A 17,653-nucleotide genomic window follows, 5' to 3' on the forward strand; every position below is an offset into this window, starting at 1 on the left:
ACACAAAATAGCCAATTCAGATTAAGCTTAGAATCAAGTCCTGATCAATCATCTGCAGAATATGCAAGAGTATATGTCAAACTCAAACCGTCCATTTTCTATGTGATTATCAGGCTGCTGTCCTCTCTTCCTCTCTTCCAATGCAAAAGTGGCAGCCACTTTTGCATTGGAAGAGAGGAAGAGAGTGTCCTCTCTGATAATCACATAGCAGCCTGAACCATCCCCCGCCCGCAGGACATAGAGGTAAGGGGAACCCAAAGGGGGACCTGGCTACATCCTCCCCCTGGTGAAGAAACCAATATCCCGCTTGGGAACAGCATAACAAAACACACACAGAATTATATAATGGAAAATGCATACAGAGATTACAACTTAATCTGATGCAGACTCTATACAAGATTAAACAATTCTGTGAACATAGCAATAATCAAAGCCAGCTTGCTCCGAGCCAGCTGCTAAGACTCTTAGTGGGCTGCCCCTAACGAATCATAGACCCCTCTAGGAAGTAGCAATTGTGATCTTGAGGCTCTGACTCTGTCATAGGGGGTACAACAGTCTCTGTAAAGTCTCTTAATGGTACAAAGCTTGGACTCCTGGGGTCCAGGGGGCGTCTTGTTGAAGCCACTGGGGTGGATACATGCGGCACAGGTCCATTACCCGTTGCTCCTTCGGGAGGTGCCCATTGGTCTCCGTTAGAAGAGGATTCCTCCATAGGATCCTGAATTGGTTCAGACACAGACTGAGTTCTCGTTGGACCCCTCTGGCTCACTGGCCAATGCTACGGTCTCTGGTTCAGGGTCATCCTCTCCTACTTGAGGGATGGGCAGTAAATGGTTACGGTGCCAAACCTTTAACCTACCACCCGCGTCTTGGATGCGGTAGACAGGGAGACCCGGCATCTGTGACTCTACCTCAAAGACCCCGTCGCTCCAGCGGTCGGCCAACTTCTGTTTGCCGGGGATCCCTAGATTGCGCAGCGTCTCCGGGCTGTAGTTCCCAATAGTGGACCTTGTGGTCATATCGTCGCTTGTTGCAGGCGTTTAGATGGGATGAGGCCCTTTCCACCAACTGATAGGCGTGGTGCAGGCCATCCTGAAGTCTTTTTACATACTGGTAGTGCGTTGTGTTGGATACCCCATCGGTAGATACCCGGAGTCGGATGTCTACAGGCAGCCGTGCCTCTCGCCCAAACATCAGGAGGTACGGTGTGAACCCCATGGATTTGTGCCTAGTGAAGTTGTAAGCGTGCACCATCGCTTCAACGTGCTTGCTCCATTCGGCCTTCTGGGAGCCCTTTAGGGTGCCGAGCATGTCGAGTAGGGTTCGGTTGAACTTCTCAAGCAGAACATCTCCCTCAGGATGATAAGGAGTCGTTCTGGACTTTTCAATATGGAGCATCTTCAGCAACTCCCGGATGAGCTTGCTTTCGAAGTCCTGCCCTTGATCCGAGTGTATGCGATTCGGTAGCCCATAGTGTACGAAGTTCCTCTCCCATAGGACCTTAGCCCCCGTGAGGGCCTTCTAATCCTTGGTAGGGAACGCTTGGGTGTACAGCGTATAGTGGTCGGTCACCATCAGCATGTTGCTGATGCCTCTAGAGTCTTCCTCTGGATACACCTCAGGCACTTCCGGCAATGGTGTTCTACAGACACTCGCATTTTTGGCCAGAAGAATCTTTCCCTCACTAGTCCAAATATATTATCTACCCCCAGATGTCCGTGGTCATCGTGCATGAACCGTAAGACACGATTCTGCAGGTTTCTGGGCAGAACCAACTGTCTCCTGTCAGGGTGATTGTGGTAGGGGATGATCCTGTAGAGGAGGCCGCTCTCTAAATGGAACTTGTCCCACTCTCTCATAATGATGATGACCGTGTCAGTGAGGGCATGCGTCACCAATGAGGGGTTGTCTTGCCTGGCATATAGCTCCAGCCACTGGGTCATGCATCTGGTACTGTACCAATTCCTTTCATCCTACTGTATGATGGTGTCCTGGTGATTGCCATGCCTTCTGGATGACAGTACGTGGCGAGGAGTGCCTTGGATTGGCATCCCAACAAGTCAGCTACTCTTAATACTGAGAATGCCACCTTGTCCTGCACTATGGCAGCTGTAGAACACATGGCCTGAATCCCAGGTCTAGGGATTTCTTCCCAAGGGCCGTCGTCAGAAGTTACACTCAGTCCCGGTCTTCTGGACAGAGAATTGGCTCCGACATTTAGGGGCCCCGGCTTATACTTGAGGGTGAATTGATAGTTGGATAGTGCCGCCTACCACCTGTGGCGTCCAATTTAGCGGAGGTCAGGATATATGTTAGGGGATTATTGTCGGTCCGTACCTCGAACGAGACTCCATACAAATAGTCATGCAGCTTGTTGACTACCGCCCACATGAGGGCGAGGAACTCTAGCTAGTGGACGGGGTAGTTTTGCTCTGATGGTGTCAAGCTTCAGCTCACATACGCCAGCATGAGGCCAGCAGGGTATTTCTGATAGAGTATCACTCCTAATCCATTGAAATTTGCGTCCATGTGTAGAATGTACGGCTGTTTGGGATTGGCGTAAGACAAGGCAGGGGCTTCCGTGAGGCTTTTCTTGAGGCCGACGAATGCCCTTTCACAGGCGGACGTCCACTTGTCTCCGAAGGGTAGCCACGTGTATGTGGCCTTCTGCCGAGGTTCCTCTGGGAAGATCTTCAAAAGATTGAGGACCTTAACTTTGCTGGAGTAGCCTTCCATGAAGCAGTGGTAGAATCCTAGAAAGGACCGGAGTTCCATCACGTTGTCAGGTCTGGGCTAATTCACCACGGCTTCGACTTTTGGCGGGATCAGTAGCCATTCCGTCGGTGGACACTATATGACCCACTTAGGTGACAGACGTATGGCAGAACCGGCATTTGTCCAGGGACAACTTCAAGCCTTCCTTACCCAGTCTGTCTAATACTTTCAGCAGACACTCCTCGTGCTCTTCTATAGTTCTTCCGAACATGATGATGTCATCAAGATAAACCAAGCACTCACAGGGATTCATATCCCCAATGGTCTTCTCCATCAGCATCTGGAAGGTCGCCTGGGCACCGCAAATGCCTTGGGGCATGTGGGTGAACTGGCAGAACTCGAGGGGACAAACGCTGTCTTCTACTGGTCTTCATAGGTACCTGGTAGTACCCAGATCTCAGGTTCAGCATGCTGAGGAGCTCGTTTATCCATGGCAGAGTGTACTGGTCCAGGATTGTACGATTGTTCAGGGTCTGGTAGTCTATGCACAGGCAGACTGACCCATTCTTTTTGTGTACCACCACGATTGGGGAAGGATAGGAGCTACGGGATTCGGTCATGATGCCCGCCGTCTCCATTTTCCTCACATCCTCCACATCTCTGGGAGCGATGCGTTTGAAACGCTCCCAGAAGGGCATGGTATCATTCAGCCGGATCATGTGCTGGGCGTTCTTGCTGCAGCCCACATCCATCTCACTTATGGAGAACACTTCCCAGTGCTCTTCCAATTTGGTACTTAGCCATTTCTTCCAGTTTGCTTATAGGGTCGATTCCCCGAAGTCGAACTGCAACCCGACAGGCTTGTCTTGCACAGTGGCTGTCTCTGAAGTAGTGACCCTCCTGGCCACAGTTAAAGCAGCAGTTATTTTGGTTCACACCAGCTCTGGAGATAGGAGTTACTCTCCGGAAAATCCTGGACGTGGCGGCAGGCGCCCTGTAAGGAGGATCGTCCTCTGCACTTTCTGCCTCCTTGGGCTTTGGGGCAGATGGCCCTTTGGTTTTCTCCTTGGACTTTTTAGGATTATGTAGGAGAGTATAGGCTTCGTGCTATTTCACTAGTCCTAATAGCTCCTCGAATGTAGGGGGAGGTCCTTGAAGCAGGGAACCCCGGCTCATGATGACTATATGATGCGTAGGTGTAGCTCCTCAGAGAAACTGCTTGCGGCGAAACTCATCCACTGTGTTCGCTGGAATTATATTATGGGTACGTAGCGTCTATAGTACCAACTGTATGTGCTGTATAAATGTGGACAGGTCTTCGTCTTCCTTCTGTCTGAGACCATAGAACTTGGACCATAGTAAACTCTCGTCTTTTTCTATACCGTAGACTCGCATCAATTTGTCTATGATCCTCTTGGCCGAGATATCGGCATTCTGATCTCGGTGCATGCTCACGAACGTGGAGGCTGGGGGTCGTAGGCTCTCCATTATCCGTTGCCTCTTCACTGCCTCGGTGCAGGACCATTCTCCAGCACCTTAAGGGTCTGTTCTCTCCAGGCCTCAAATCCTTCCTCCCCCAAGAGTTAAAGATGGTGGCGCCCTTACCAGCGTCCCGCCGTGAAGCACCGGCGACCCGGTCACCCCCTTGATCGGCCACAGCTCCCACCGCAGCGCACCCTGCACCGGAGCGTCTCCGCAACCATCCCCCGCCCCCAGGGCATACAGGTAAGGGGAACCTGGCTGCAATACCATGTTATGATCACTGTTTCCCAAAATGTTCCCGAACTAGAAAATGTGTTATTACTTCTACATTGTTTGATATAAGCAAATCCAGTATTGCCCCTCTCTTAGTTGGTTCCTCAATAATTTGGGTCATGTAATTGTCTTTAAGCACCATCAAAAATCTGTTTCCTTTTGTTGTAACGCTAATCTCATTGCCTCAGTCTATGTCTGGGCAATTAAAATCACCCATTATGCAAACATGACCTAGTTTTGATGCTTTCTCCATTTGCAAAAGTATTTTGGCTTCCTCAATCTCACAGATATTTGGTGGTTTATACAAACATTTTCTTTGTACTTTTACCTCCACTGACAATTTCTATCTACAATGTCTCAACATTTTTATAATTTCCTTTATAAATATCTTCCCTTATAATTGGTTTTAAATCCGGTTTAACAAAGTATAAACATACTTCACCTCCTCTTCTATTTGCTCGATCCGTCCGAAAAAGGGAATAACCCTCTAATGAAGTGTCCACTCCAGGTTGAGGGTAGGTCTCTCAACATGTTGGGAGTTTGGTTCAGTAAATGTCTGTTATTAGTAAAGCTATGAGAGGAGTGGGAGTTGTAGGTGAGTTTGTTTGGTAGTGGGAAACTTGAGGTTGTAAGTTTATTGGGGTGCAGGTGTTAGTGTGTTTGGAGTAGAGGTCAATAAGTGTGTTAGGTAGTTCGGATTGTGTTCGTACGATGATCTGTAAATGGCCTATGGGGTTGGAATCTGTAAGTTTGTAGAAAAGAGGTCTGTGGATGTGTTGGGAGATTTCTTGCCATCATGAATATGCACATATCAGTACTAACACTGAAACTTAAGTCACTGTTCCCACTGTGGAACTATAATATTTTCTTTTTATTATAATATGTATAACTATACATATTTCATTCTAAAGAAAAGCCTTGCTTTGAGTTGCAGTGTGTTATGGGTATCAGTGAAACAGCAGACATATAGTATGAAAAGTTTTTTCTTCTCTGAACTTACTTTCACCTTTATAAAAGCTGACTATTTTAAAAATCTTTTTCGAGATGGGCCCCTCGCTTTTCCTTATCTGTAAAGTCCTTTGAGCAGTTAGGCGAAGGAGGGAAAACAGCTATGGGTTTGTGGGGGACGAGGGTGCCATATATTATATCTTTCTTTCTTTGTCCTGTCTAGTTTGCAAAATATAACGGGTAATTATGTAGAAATAAAATAGGATGCCGATGAAGTCATATGGGCGGGCATTGCAAAATTATAGATGCACGGCTATTTCTTTTTTGGTATAAAGTAGACGGCTTGGGGCATATATGCCTTTTTGTTAAGTCGGGCAGCAATGTTTGATTTGTATTAAATGCAATCTTACCAAAAGCTGTTTGCAATAAAAGTCTCGATTCAAATTGCTTACCAAAAAGGAATAAGTGGGGGACTGAGTTTTTCCACGACACCGCGCATACTGTATATCACAAACAAGGTGGCAAACAGTGGAGCATCTCTAATATCTCCATTCTTAAATACACACTGCTCATTAAAATGGGGGATAAGGTAAATAAAATAACTAGGACTTCAATGCCAAAATGTTGCACCAAAACAGTTTCTACTGAAATTATAATGAAGGAAAATCTCGACTTACTTTTCATCCCAAACGTGATTACCCCGGTGGAAAATAACCAAGTTATTTTTGGAATCCAGAGCCAACCCAGAAACCTGTCCGACATTGAGCTTCATCCCTGGCCAGTCCACAACTTCTTCAAGGTGTAAATCTGAAGCCAAAACATAAAAGTGCATAACAATATGAATAGAAAGAAGTTCATTTATTTTTCAGTGGAAGTTACAGTAGCAGTGATTATGCAGACAATGTGTAATAATCTTTTTCAACACTGGCACATTTAGCCAACACTACAGTATATATGTTATGTTAGTAAAGAAATATAGCGATAATTGTAACGCTTACTAAGTTTTAACTAGAACACAATGCAAACTATTTATTTTTATTTTTTAACACTTGTAACAGATCCAATTCAAGCAAATAAATAAATAAATAAAAAATACCATCAAAACAAATGTCCCGAGTTTCACCAATGACACCATATTTGGTAGTAACTAGCAAATCTAAAGCATTGCTGTTAATTTAAGTAACCAAGTGATCAAGACAACATTTGAAGTCTTTGTATTCTACATTAAATCAATAAGTTAGGATAACATCAGTGTCAAACAGAACAGGACTGCAGCACTATTCAACTCAGTCAGTGATTCCTGCGCTAGTTTAATTGTTACATTTGTGTCTGATAAATGATTTCAAACTCTAATGAACTGTTTTTATCCTGCCAATTGCTCTTTCGTTCCATTTATAAAAGTGTTTTGACCTAAACATTCAGTGGCATCACATTCCAAAATGGTGCCCACACCCTTGTAACATCTAAAACAGGGAGTACTAATGCATGACCAACACATGCTAAGTTAGGTTGTTTATAAGATTGCTTTATCATCTTACAGAATGTCTACCACCCGAAGAGAGAAAAAATTGTCATTATTAATATTAGACCACTAGTGTGCGAGAGAAATACAATGCAGTCCATCCACTGCCAAAGAAAAACACATATATACTCATCAAATAACTGAAAATAACATTCCGCTCACTCTTAGATATTTTAGATCATAATCTTCAATACATAGGTGCATAGGGAGAATAAAGACTAATTTTATAACAACTTCTTGTTTGAGGTACAGCTCTCATACTAGGTCCCTCTAGATTGCACTCAAAGTACACATTGGTGTTAGTTAAATATGATGAAATCATCAGGAATCAGTTATTCCTATAGAACAGGATGTTCAATAAACCTTATATGTACCACTGACTGGATCAAGACATGTTCAAAAAATAATTAAGTTTTATTCTTCTAAACAATGACGCGTGTAATGTATTTACAGTGATGGTTAAAATGTAATTAAAATCCCCAGAGGGAGGAGCATCTCAAAACTGCTGACCATTAGTATTAAACCCAAACGTAATTGGTATAGGTCAAGCAATTAAGAGTGGTATCTGTTATTAGTACAGCAGAATATCTATTGTATTTAGCAGTTTTTGCGTTGATGGTAATTTGTTCTGACAAATGAGTGGTAAAGTAGTACTTGTTGATAGTTCCAACCAGTACTGATGTATAACCAGTCAAAACCTTTTATCTAGATCCAAAAAATAGTTGTGATTATAAACTGCTGAATCTCCCAATGAATGGAATAAAGACACACACAACATTAATCAGTAGTTGATCACTGCTATTATATATTACTTTGGCAAACCCCACTGACATTGCAAATGCATTCAATGATTACTTTATGGGGTGTGCTACTAACTTATTAGCGAAACGCAAAACACAAACCACAAACATGAATCTCATCCTGGGAGTACCCATATAGCCCCACCACCCTCTCCCAACACTGCCCACAATTTTCTATTTGGCCCAGTATCCGAAGAGGAGATTACACAAGCACTCCTCAAATTAAAAGTAAGCAGCCAATGTGGACCTGACTTACTACAATCTAAGTTCCAACGAACTGGGGGGGGGGGGGGGGAAGGGGAACCCTCGCTACTGCTGTTGTTTGACAATGTGGTGCTACTATCTGGGGAGTATATAGATCATGAACAGGGAGAGACAGAACCCCACTGGAAAGCACTCAAACATGTGTAGAGATCACAGTGAACTGTAAATGAATGGAGTGAGGTGTTACATGTGGAGTGAGTGGTTAAAAGTGGGTTTATTAGGAGTCATAACTCAATTAAAATAGGTAGAATACTAAATAGTAACTGTGGATGAGACTCAAGTTGAGCCAAAAAAGCGTCGCGAAAATGAAATAAAATATGCTGGATGCGTGTTTGTATACGTCTCCTAGCACCCTTGATGATATGTGCAGGGTGTAACTAGATGGTTTACCAAGGTTGCCTCTACCTGTAGAGACATAATACAGGTGCAACCTATTAATAGGTTGTAGTGAACAACAACATGGGGGGAGAGTATATAAACCAGTAGTAGTAAAGGTAAATCCCCCACCTGCATATACCACGGGTGATGGTGAGGCTATATGAGCACTGCAGCTGCCTATAAAGGTGAGCTATGCTATGGGCTGATCAGACAGATCTACCACACCCCAACCATGCTCGTATAAGCAAATAAATCACTGTGAGTTACAGTGATAGCAGCTTTCAAAGAGGGTGGGGGGCAGAAGGAGATAGTAGGCACAGAACTCACCCCACACTCGGTAAATCACCTGCGTAGGGGAACCCACTGAGAGTTGAAGTCCCAGCACAGCAGGCAGCTGTAAACACACCAGTGGACAAAAAATAGGAGAGAGAACAGTAGTACACAAGTAGTGTCTACTTACACCTCGGTAGGTATGAACAACAGGTATCCAGCATAAATCAATAAAAAGCAGACTCTGTGGTAGCGCTCAAATAATAAACACCTCTTTGCTATATGCTGGGTGTATTAGCGTTTGCCACGAGTGCTGCTAGCCATCAATAAGGATCAGCTCAGTGCATGTAGGCAGCTCCGTGTAGGGGAGCTGGTATAGGACGGTCGCGCTCTGATCACAAGTGTTAGATCCGTCCCTTTGATGTGATGACGTCACTGCCGACGTACGTTTCGCAAGGCATGCTTTCTCAAGGCTGGTAGGAGCGTAGGTACTGCCCCCACCATTTGTAGGAGTGCGTGAGCTCTGATAGGTTACTCATTGTCCTATTCTCAAAGGATACTTAGGTAAAATCCGTGTGCAGTGTTCTGCTTTAATCCCCAGTGCTACTAGATAGCTGCACTAGAGTCATAACTTAGACACACTGGCTAGGTCTGAACCACAGCACTAAGCATAATATATAGATACATAGTTAGTATATGCAGTGCACTGTGCCAAGGGCTTACACTCTATTCTAGAATAGTGAAGGTATATATATATTGTGACATAGTCCAAAGATGTTAGGCAGCTTTCTGCCCCATTTTAGAGCAGAAAGTGCAGGAATAGTTACAAATGATCCGTTCCACAGCTTCCCATTACCTCAGGCAGCTGGATGGAAAATCCAGACCACAGATTACAATGGCTGTAGTTCTCCCTCACCTGCTCTTCTAATCACATGCACAGGTATTTAGAGCAGAGAGGTTTTGCATTTCACTCTCTCTCCTTGGAGCCTGGGGGCTGGGGGTGTCGCTACTCTCCTGCATCCAGTATCGAGGTTGACGGCCTCTCCACGTATGACAGTACCAGAGGATTTGCCTGGACACCACGAACAGATAAGACAAAACAAATGATTACTGCTGTTGCTAAAAGACTGTGCTGTATCTTGTGTCCCTAAATGAGAGAGCATTGTTTTAAGCTGGGGAACCAGTTTAGTTGGCCAGCAGCTGTTAGAGAGACTGATTCTGATGTGTAGTTAGATCCCTGAAAGGGATAGGATTTGCTTATATGATTTTGGTTTTATTTCTTGAAATAACAGTGTGGGAAATATTGTACCACTGAAATGTGTGAACTGCTGAATGAAAGTATCTGAGTACCTCTAACCTACACATGTTAAAGCTGCAGTACCTTACTTGGAAGAAAATAAAGCAGGCAGAAGCCTGAGTTAAGCAGCATAATACTTTGCCTGATCCTGTTTGTTGTATAATTAACCCTAGAAGACTGTGTCGGGAAGAACCCAGACAGACGTCAGCACTACAAAAGAGGGGCGTTTGTCACATATGGTGGAGAATGCGGGTCGACACTAAAAAGTCTGTGGGTTTGCAAATAAATGCGGGGGTTTAAAATGGCCGCCGAGCTGAACTAAAGTACAGATGCTATGAGTGAAGTCTGTCTCAATGTGTATATCAGTTGTGCTTCTAGCATACACAGAGAATGTGCGAAGTGTGGATGCAATAGCACCCTGAACCCAAACAGAAAACCAAAATGTTTTGCTGAAGAAGAAAAAAAAAAAAAATTGCATCTAGCAAGTGCTGTTTGTAAAGCTAATGCATTTTGCTGAAGTGAGTGAATTTGCAGCTAGCAAGTGCTGTATGCAAGTTGCTGAAGGGAGTGAAATTGCAGCTAGCAAATTGTTCCTGCCGGGTTTCTAAAATGGCCGACGTGAAATGTTTATTTTGTAATGTACATAATCATGAAAAACAGTGTCCCTTCAGGCCATACGATGATGATGATGATGATGATGATGACGACTCGTATGTGGCCCCTGGAGGAGAGCCGTACCCACAGATGAATTTAGTATGCTGGGCCTGTCATAAAGTAGGTCACATGGAAGATGTGTGCCCCAAAATTTTCAAAGACAAACAGCTGCAAAAGCAAGCAACGCCCTATGTGTGCAAGCAAGATGTGGAAGCTGATACCAGTGAGCGTGTGCCCAGTACCCCTGATATCTCTGGAGCTAATAAAGCAAAAAGAAAGAAGAAGAAAAAGAAAACTGTCCCTCAAGTCACAGGGGAAGTGACCGAGCCACTTGAACCTGCGCTGTCAGGACATGCGTCAGAAAGGCGCCGAGATGTGCTGCAGACCGGAGTGATCGGCAGAATTGTCACGGGAACAGTGGCAAAGGAAAAGGAGGAGCAGAGGGAAGCTGAATCCTTGAACCAGGATAAAGAGGCTTTGGTTTCTGCACTCCAAGCTGCCCGCCATAATTATGAAGTCCTGTGGCAGGATTTGGTGAAGGAGCGAGAATGTTGGAAGAAGGAGCAAGAATCTAACAATAAGGTGCGAGAAGCGAACGCCGAGTTACAGAGGTGTATACTTCCAGCTTTACAAGAGCACGAGGCTTTGAAGAAAACAGAGTCTCTCTTACGGAGTGAGCTGGAAGAGGTGACGACTAGTCTGGAAAAGGCCAACACCGTAATTGTCACCATGGATGAAAAACAGATTAAGTCTGACAAATTGATTGCTATCCTAAAACAGAAATACGGGAAGGCTCTACAAGAGGTTCATGCGCTCAGCACAGAGGTGCAACACTTGCGCCTGGAGGGCCACGGTCTGAACACAGAGCTGGGAATGTTGAAGCAAACCCATGAGATTGCCCTAAGTGAGTTAGAGACTGTAAAGCAAGAAAATGAGACTCTGAAATTGGAAAATTCAGATTTGACTGACCAAGCAGAAAAAATAAAGAAACAGTTGACTCAGGAAAAATTAGAAGTGCAGGAAGCACTGATGCACACTCAGAGCCAGCACCAGGAAGAAATGGACGCTCTGAGAACAGAATTGCGAGATGTATGCACAAAACAGAATTCTCTCGTGGAGGAACTTAACATTTTGAAAAAGGAGAAAAGCATTATAATAATTCAGAAGCACTGCAAAGCTCTTATCCAAGGAAGAAGGGAAAGAGAAAATTATCAGCGTAAACGCGCCGCAACTATCATCCTACAGGCTGCCTACAGAGGGATGAAAATTCGTATGTTCAATCACCGGAATAAAGCAGCCTGTGTTCTTCAATCATTCTACCGTGCCCGCATGGTACGAAACCGGTTCCTCATTATGAAAGGAGCAACTATAAAAATCCAGTCTCTGACTAGGATGACACAGAACAGGATTCGCTATCAAACCCTGAGAAATGCGTCACTGGTTATCCAGCGGTACTTCCGCCTGAATAAATGTAGACCTCAGGAAAGAGAGGTCCAAGACTACATGCCTGCCGGCTGCAAAGGTAAAATGCCACAGGGTACAGCCAGAGTTAGTGAGAGCCCCATCAAGGTGAAGGTGCTCCAGGTAATCAGTGCTTCATCTTCTAAATACCATATAATTGCCCCAAAGGAAAAATCCCAAATCTCTGTGAGTGATGGTCATGAGAAAATACATGGCAGTAAGAAGTACCATAAAGGTTCAAAGGTCGCAAATCAAAAGCGACGAAGGTCAACGCTGGCCTTGAATTTTTCCGGATCTCGCCACTCTGGGCCACAATATAAAGACAAAGACTATCCGGGCCCAGAGTTCCGTCAGAAGCTAAAGAAACAGTCCAGTCATTTGCAGTTTGCAGCGGCCTATGAAATAAAGTCAGGAAATGTAATGGACTGGAAGTCAAAGAAAAAAAAAAAATGTGTTTGGGGAATTGACCGATATTTTTTTTGTTATTACACGTGTGGACTATGTCACGGACACTTAACTATGCAAATAAGCTATTGTAGTTAAGGTATATTAGGCCTCTAGAATAAGCATTTTGTCAAGGGTACAGTGTTATATTGGTTCTCTGTGTTGAAAATGTAGCTAAACTACAAATTAATATACAGGGTTGATGGACCTTTCAGTTGGTAAATTATATAATGAAGTTCATATTCGTGTCATGTGAATACTTAATGTTGTACTGAGGAGTTAGCTCAAGTATTTCAGGTAGGACGCTCACCCCAGTGAGGTCCATGGCCGCTCACCCCAGTAGGTGTGAGCTGGGGAGGGGGATATGTGACATAGTCCAAAGATGTTAGGCAGCTTTCTGCCCCATTTTAGAGCAGAAAGTGCAGGAATAGTTACAAATGATCCGTTCCACAGCTTCCCATTACCTCAGGCAGCTGGATGGAAAATCCAGACCACAGATTACAATGGCTCTAGTTCTCCCTCACCTGCTCTTCTAATCACATGCACAGGTATTTAGAGCAGAGAGGTTTTGCATTTCACTCTCTCTCCTTGGAGCCTGGGGGCTGGGGGTGTCGCTACTCTCCTGCATCCAGTATCGAGGTTGACGGCCTCTCCACGTATGACAGTACCAGAGGATTTGCCTGGACACCACGAACAGATAAGACAAAACAAATGATTACTGCTGTTGCTAAAAGACTGTGCTGTATCTTGTGTCCCTAAATGAGAGAGCATTGTTTTAAGCTGGGGAACCAGTTTAGTTGGCCAGCAGCTGTTAGAGAGACTGATTCTGATGTGTAGTTAGATCCCTGAAAGGGATAGGATTTGCTTATATGATTTTGGTTTTATTTCTTGAAATAACAGTGTGGGAAATATTGTAACACTGAAATGTGTGAACTGCTGAATGAAAGTATCTGAGTACCTCTAACCTACACATGTTAAAGCTGCAGTACCTTATTTGGATGAAAATAAAGCAGGCAGAAGCCTGAGTTAAGCAGCATAATACTTTGCCTGATCCTGTTTGTTGTATAATTAACCCTAGAAGACTGTGTCGGGAAGAACCCAGACAGACGTCAGCACTACAAAAGAGGGGCGTTTGTCACAATATTTATACACAGTGGCTGAGGAGAGGTTGGAGCCAGAGACCTGGTGTAAGGTACATAGTATTTAAGACCTGAAATAGGTCAAGGATGATGCATGGTGTACAAAATAGGATAGGGCTGCAGGTAAGAACTAGATGAAGGGGCTAAAGACGAAGCCCTCATTCAAGCCATTGGGAAAGAGGGTTTGGAGTGTATAAATCCAGCGAGACTCTATTTTCAAAAGTTCCTGGACCCAATTCCCCTTTCTAATTCCCATAGAGAGCTGGTCTATGCCCCTGAAGGTAAGTACAGTATGGTCACCCCGGTGGTACTTATTCACATGTCTAGCCACCGGGGTGTCCATACCATTCCTGATGTTGCCCAGATGTTCAAGGACCCGTGTTCAGAATGGGCATCTGGTCTTCCCTACTTACTTTAGAGTGCATACGCATTCTGCCATGTATATGACTCCTGGGGTTCGGCAATTGATGAACTTACGTATACCAAATGTGCGTGATTTGTCCCAGTTATTAAACGTTTTAGCGTTCACAGTGACCGAACAGGCTTTGCAACTGCTGCATTTATAGCAGCCTGCAGGTTTACTGGGTAGCCAGGTTTTATTGACTGGGGCCTCAAAATGACTGTTCACTAGTCACTAGTAGGGAAGCCCATTCTGAACACGGGTCCTTGAACATCTGGGCAACATCAGGAATGGTATGGACACCCCGGTGGCTAGACATGTGAATGAGTACCACCGGGGTGACCATACTGTACTTACCTTCAGGGGCATAGACCAGCTCTCTATGGGAATTAGAAAGGGGAATTGGGACCAGGAACTTTTGAAAATAGAGTCTCGCTGGATTTATACACTCCAAACCCTCTTTCCCAATGGCTTGAATGAGGGCTTCGTCTTTAGCCCCTTCATCTAGTTCTTACCTGCAGCCCTATCCTATTTTGTACACCATGCATCATCCTTGACCTATTTCAGGTCTTAAATACTATGCACCTTACACCAGGTCTCTGGCTCCAACCTCTCCTCAGCCACTGTGTATAAATATATATACCTTCACTATTCTTGAATAGAGTGTAAGCCCTTGGCACAGTGCACTGCATATACTAACTATGTATCTATATATTATGCTTAGTGCTGTGGTTCAGACCTAGCCAGTGTGTCTAAGTTATGACTCTAGTGCAGCTATCTAGTAGCACTGGGGATTAAAGCAGAACACTGCACACGGATTTTACCTAAGTATCCTTTGAGAATAGGACAATGAGTAACCTATCAGAGCTCACGCACTCCTACAAATGGTGGGGGCAGTACCTACGCTCCTACCAGCCTTGAGAAAGCATGCCTTGCGAAACGTACGTCGGCAGTGACGTCATCACATCAAAGGGACGGATCTAACACTTGTGATCAGAGCGCGACCGTCATATACCAGCTCCCCTACACGGAGCTGCCTACATGCACTGAGCTGATCCTTATTGATGGCTAGCAGCACTCGTGGCAAACGCTAATACACCCAGCATATAGCAAAGAGGTGTTTATTATTTGAGCGCTACCACAGAGTCTGCTTTTTATTGATTTATGCTGGATACCTGTTGTTCATACCTACCGAGGTGTAAGTAGACACTACTTGTGTACTACTGTTCTCTCTCCTATTTTTTGTCCACTGGTGTGTTTACAGCTGCCTGCTGTGCTGGGACTTCAACTCTCAGTGGGTTCCCCTACGCAGGTGATTTACCGAGTGTGGGGTGAGTTCTGTGCCTACTATCTCCTTCTGCCCCCCACCCTCTTTGAAAGCTGCTATCACTGTAACTCACAGTGATTTATTTGCTTATACGAGCATGGTTGGGGTGTGGTAGATCTGTCTGATCAGCCCATAGCATAGCTCACCTTTATAGGCAGCTGCAGTGCTCATATAGCCTCACCATCACCCGTGGTATATGCAGGTGGGGGATTTACCTTTACTACTACTGGTTTATATACTCTCCCCCCATGTTGTTGTTCACTACAACCTATTAATAGGTTGCACCTGTATTATGTCTCTACAGGTAGAGGCAACCTTGGTAAACCATCTAGTTACACCCTGCACATATCATCAAGGGTGCTAGGAGACGTATACAAACACGCATCCAGCATATTTTATTTCATTTTCGCGACGCTTTTTTGGCTCAACTTGAGTCTCATCCACAGTTACTATTTAGTATTCTACCTATTTTAATTGAGTTATGACTCCTAATAAACCCACTTTTAACCACTCACTCCACATGTAACACCTCACTACATTCATTTACAGTTCACTGTGATCTCTACACATGTTTGAGTGCTTTCCAGTGGGGTTCTGTCTCTCCCTGTTCATGATCTATATACTCCCCAGATAGTAGCACCACATTGTCAAACAACAGCAGTAGCGAGGGTTCCCCTTCCCCCCCCCCCCAGTTCGTTGGAACTTAGATTGTAGTAAGTCAGGTCCACATTGGCTGCTTACTTTTAATTTGAGGAGTGCTTGTGTAATCTCCTCTTCGGATACTGGGCCAAATAGAAAATTGTGGGCAGTGTTGGGAGAGGGTGGTGGGGCTATATGGGTACTCCCAGGATGAGATTCATGTTTGTGGTTTGTGTTTTGCGTTTCGCTAATAAGTTAGTAGCACACCCCATAAAGTAATCATTGAATGCATTTGCAATGTCAGTGGGGTTTGCCAAAGTAATATATAATAGCAGTGATCAACTACTGATTAATGTTGTGTGTGTCTTTATTCCATTCATTGGGAGATTCAGCAGTTTATAATCACAACTATTTTTTGGATCTAGATAAAAGGTTTTGACTGGTTATACATCAGTACTGGTTGGAACTATCAACAAGTACTACTTTACCACTCATTTGTCAGAACAAATTACCATCAACGCAAAAACTGCTAAATACAATAGATATTCTGCTGTACTAATAACAGATACCACTCTTAATTGCTTGACCTATACCAATTACGTTTGGGTTTAATACTAATGGTCAGCAGTTTTGAGATGCTCCTCCCTCTGGGGATTTTAATTACATTTTAACCATCACTGTAAATACATTACACGCGTCATTGTTTAGAAGAATAAAACTTAATTATTTTTTGAACATGTCTTGATCCAGTCAGTGGTACATATAAGGTTTATTGAACATCCTGTTCTATAGGAATAACTGATTCCTGATGATTTCATCATATTTAACTAACACCAATGTGTACTTTGAGTGCAATCTAGAGGGACCTAGTATGAGAGCTGTACTTCAAACAAGAAGTTGTTATATAATTAGTCTTTATTCTCCCTATGCACCTATGTATTGAAGATTATGATCTAAAATATCTAAGAGTGAGCGGAATGTTATTTTCAGTTATTTGATGAGTATATATGTGTTTTTCTTTGGCAGTGGATGGACTGCATTGTATTTCTCTCGCACACTAGTGGTCTAATATTAATAATGACAATTTTTTCTCTCTTCGGGTGGTAGACATTCTGTAAGATGATAAAGCAATCTTATAAACAACCTAACTTAGCATGTGTTGGTCATGCATTAGTACTCCCTGTTTTAGATGTTACAAGGGTGTGGGCACCATTTTGGAATGTGATGCCACTGAATGTTTAGGTCAAAACACTTTTATAAATGGAACGAAAGAGCAATTGGCAGGATAAAAACAGTTCATTAGAGTTTGAAATCATTTATCAGACACAAATGTAACAATTAAACTAGCGCAGGAATCACTGACTGAGTTGAATAGTGCTGCAGTCCTGTTCTGTTTGACACTGATGTTATCCTAACTTATTGATTTAATGTAGAATACAAAGACTTCAAATGTTGTCTTGATCACTTGGTTACTTAAATTAACAGCAATGCTTTAGATTTGCTAGTTACTACCAAATATGGTGTCATTGGTGAAACTCGGGACATTTGTTTTGATGGTATTTTTTATTTATTTATTTATTTGCTTGAATTGGATCTGTTACAAGTGTTAAAAAATAAAAATAAATAGTTTGCATTGTGTT

General features: G+C 43.7%; 1 protein-coding gene across 1 annotated transcript in view; it reads right to left on the minus strand.

Moving 5' to 3' along the window:
- Window positions 1–6,265, minus strand: part of LOC142481564 (peptidyl-glycine alpha-amidating monooxygenase B-like) — a 48,964-nt gene extending 42,699 nt beyond the window's left edge. The window contains exon 1 of the mRNA XM_075582945.1: window positions 6,096–6,265. Within this exon, the coding sequence (XP_075439060.1) occupies window positions 6,096–6,250 (155 nt within the window). The 5' untranslated portion in view covers window positions 6,251–6,265. The remainder of the gene's footprint in view (window positions 1–6,095) is intronic.
- Between the last annotated feature and the right edge of the window lie 11,388 nt (window positions 6,266–17,653).

Source organism: Ascaphus truei, unplaced genomic scaffold (genome assembly GCF_040206685.1).
Source record: "Ascaphus truei isolate aAscTru1 unplaced genomic scaffold, aAscTru1.hap1 HAP1_SCAFFOLD_280, whole genome shotgun sequence".
Lineage (NCBI taxonomy): Eukaryota > Metazoa > Chordata > Amphibia > Anura > Ascaphidae > Ascaphus > Ascaphus truei.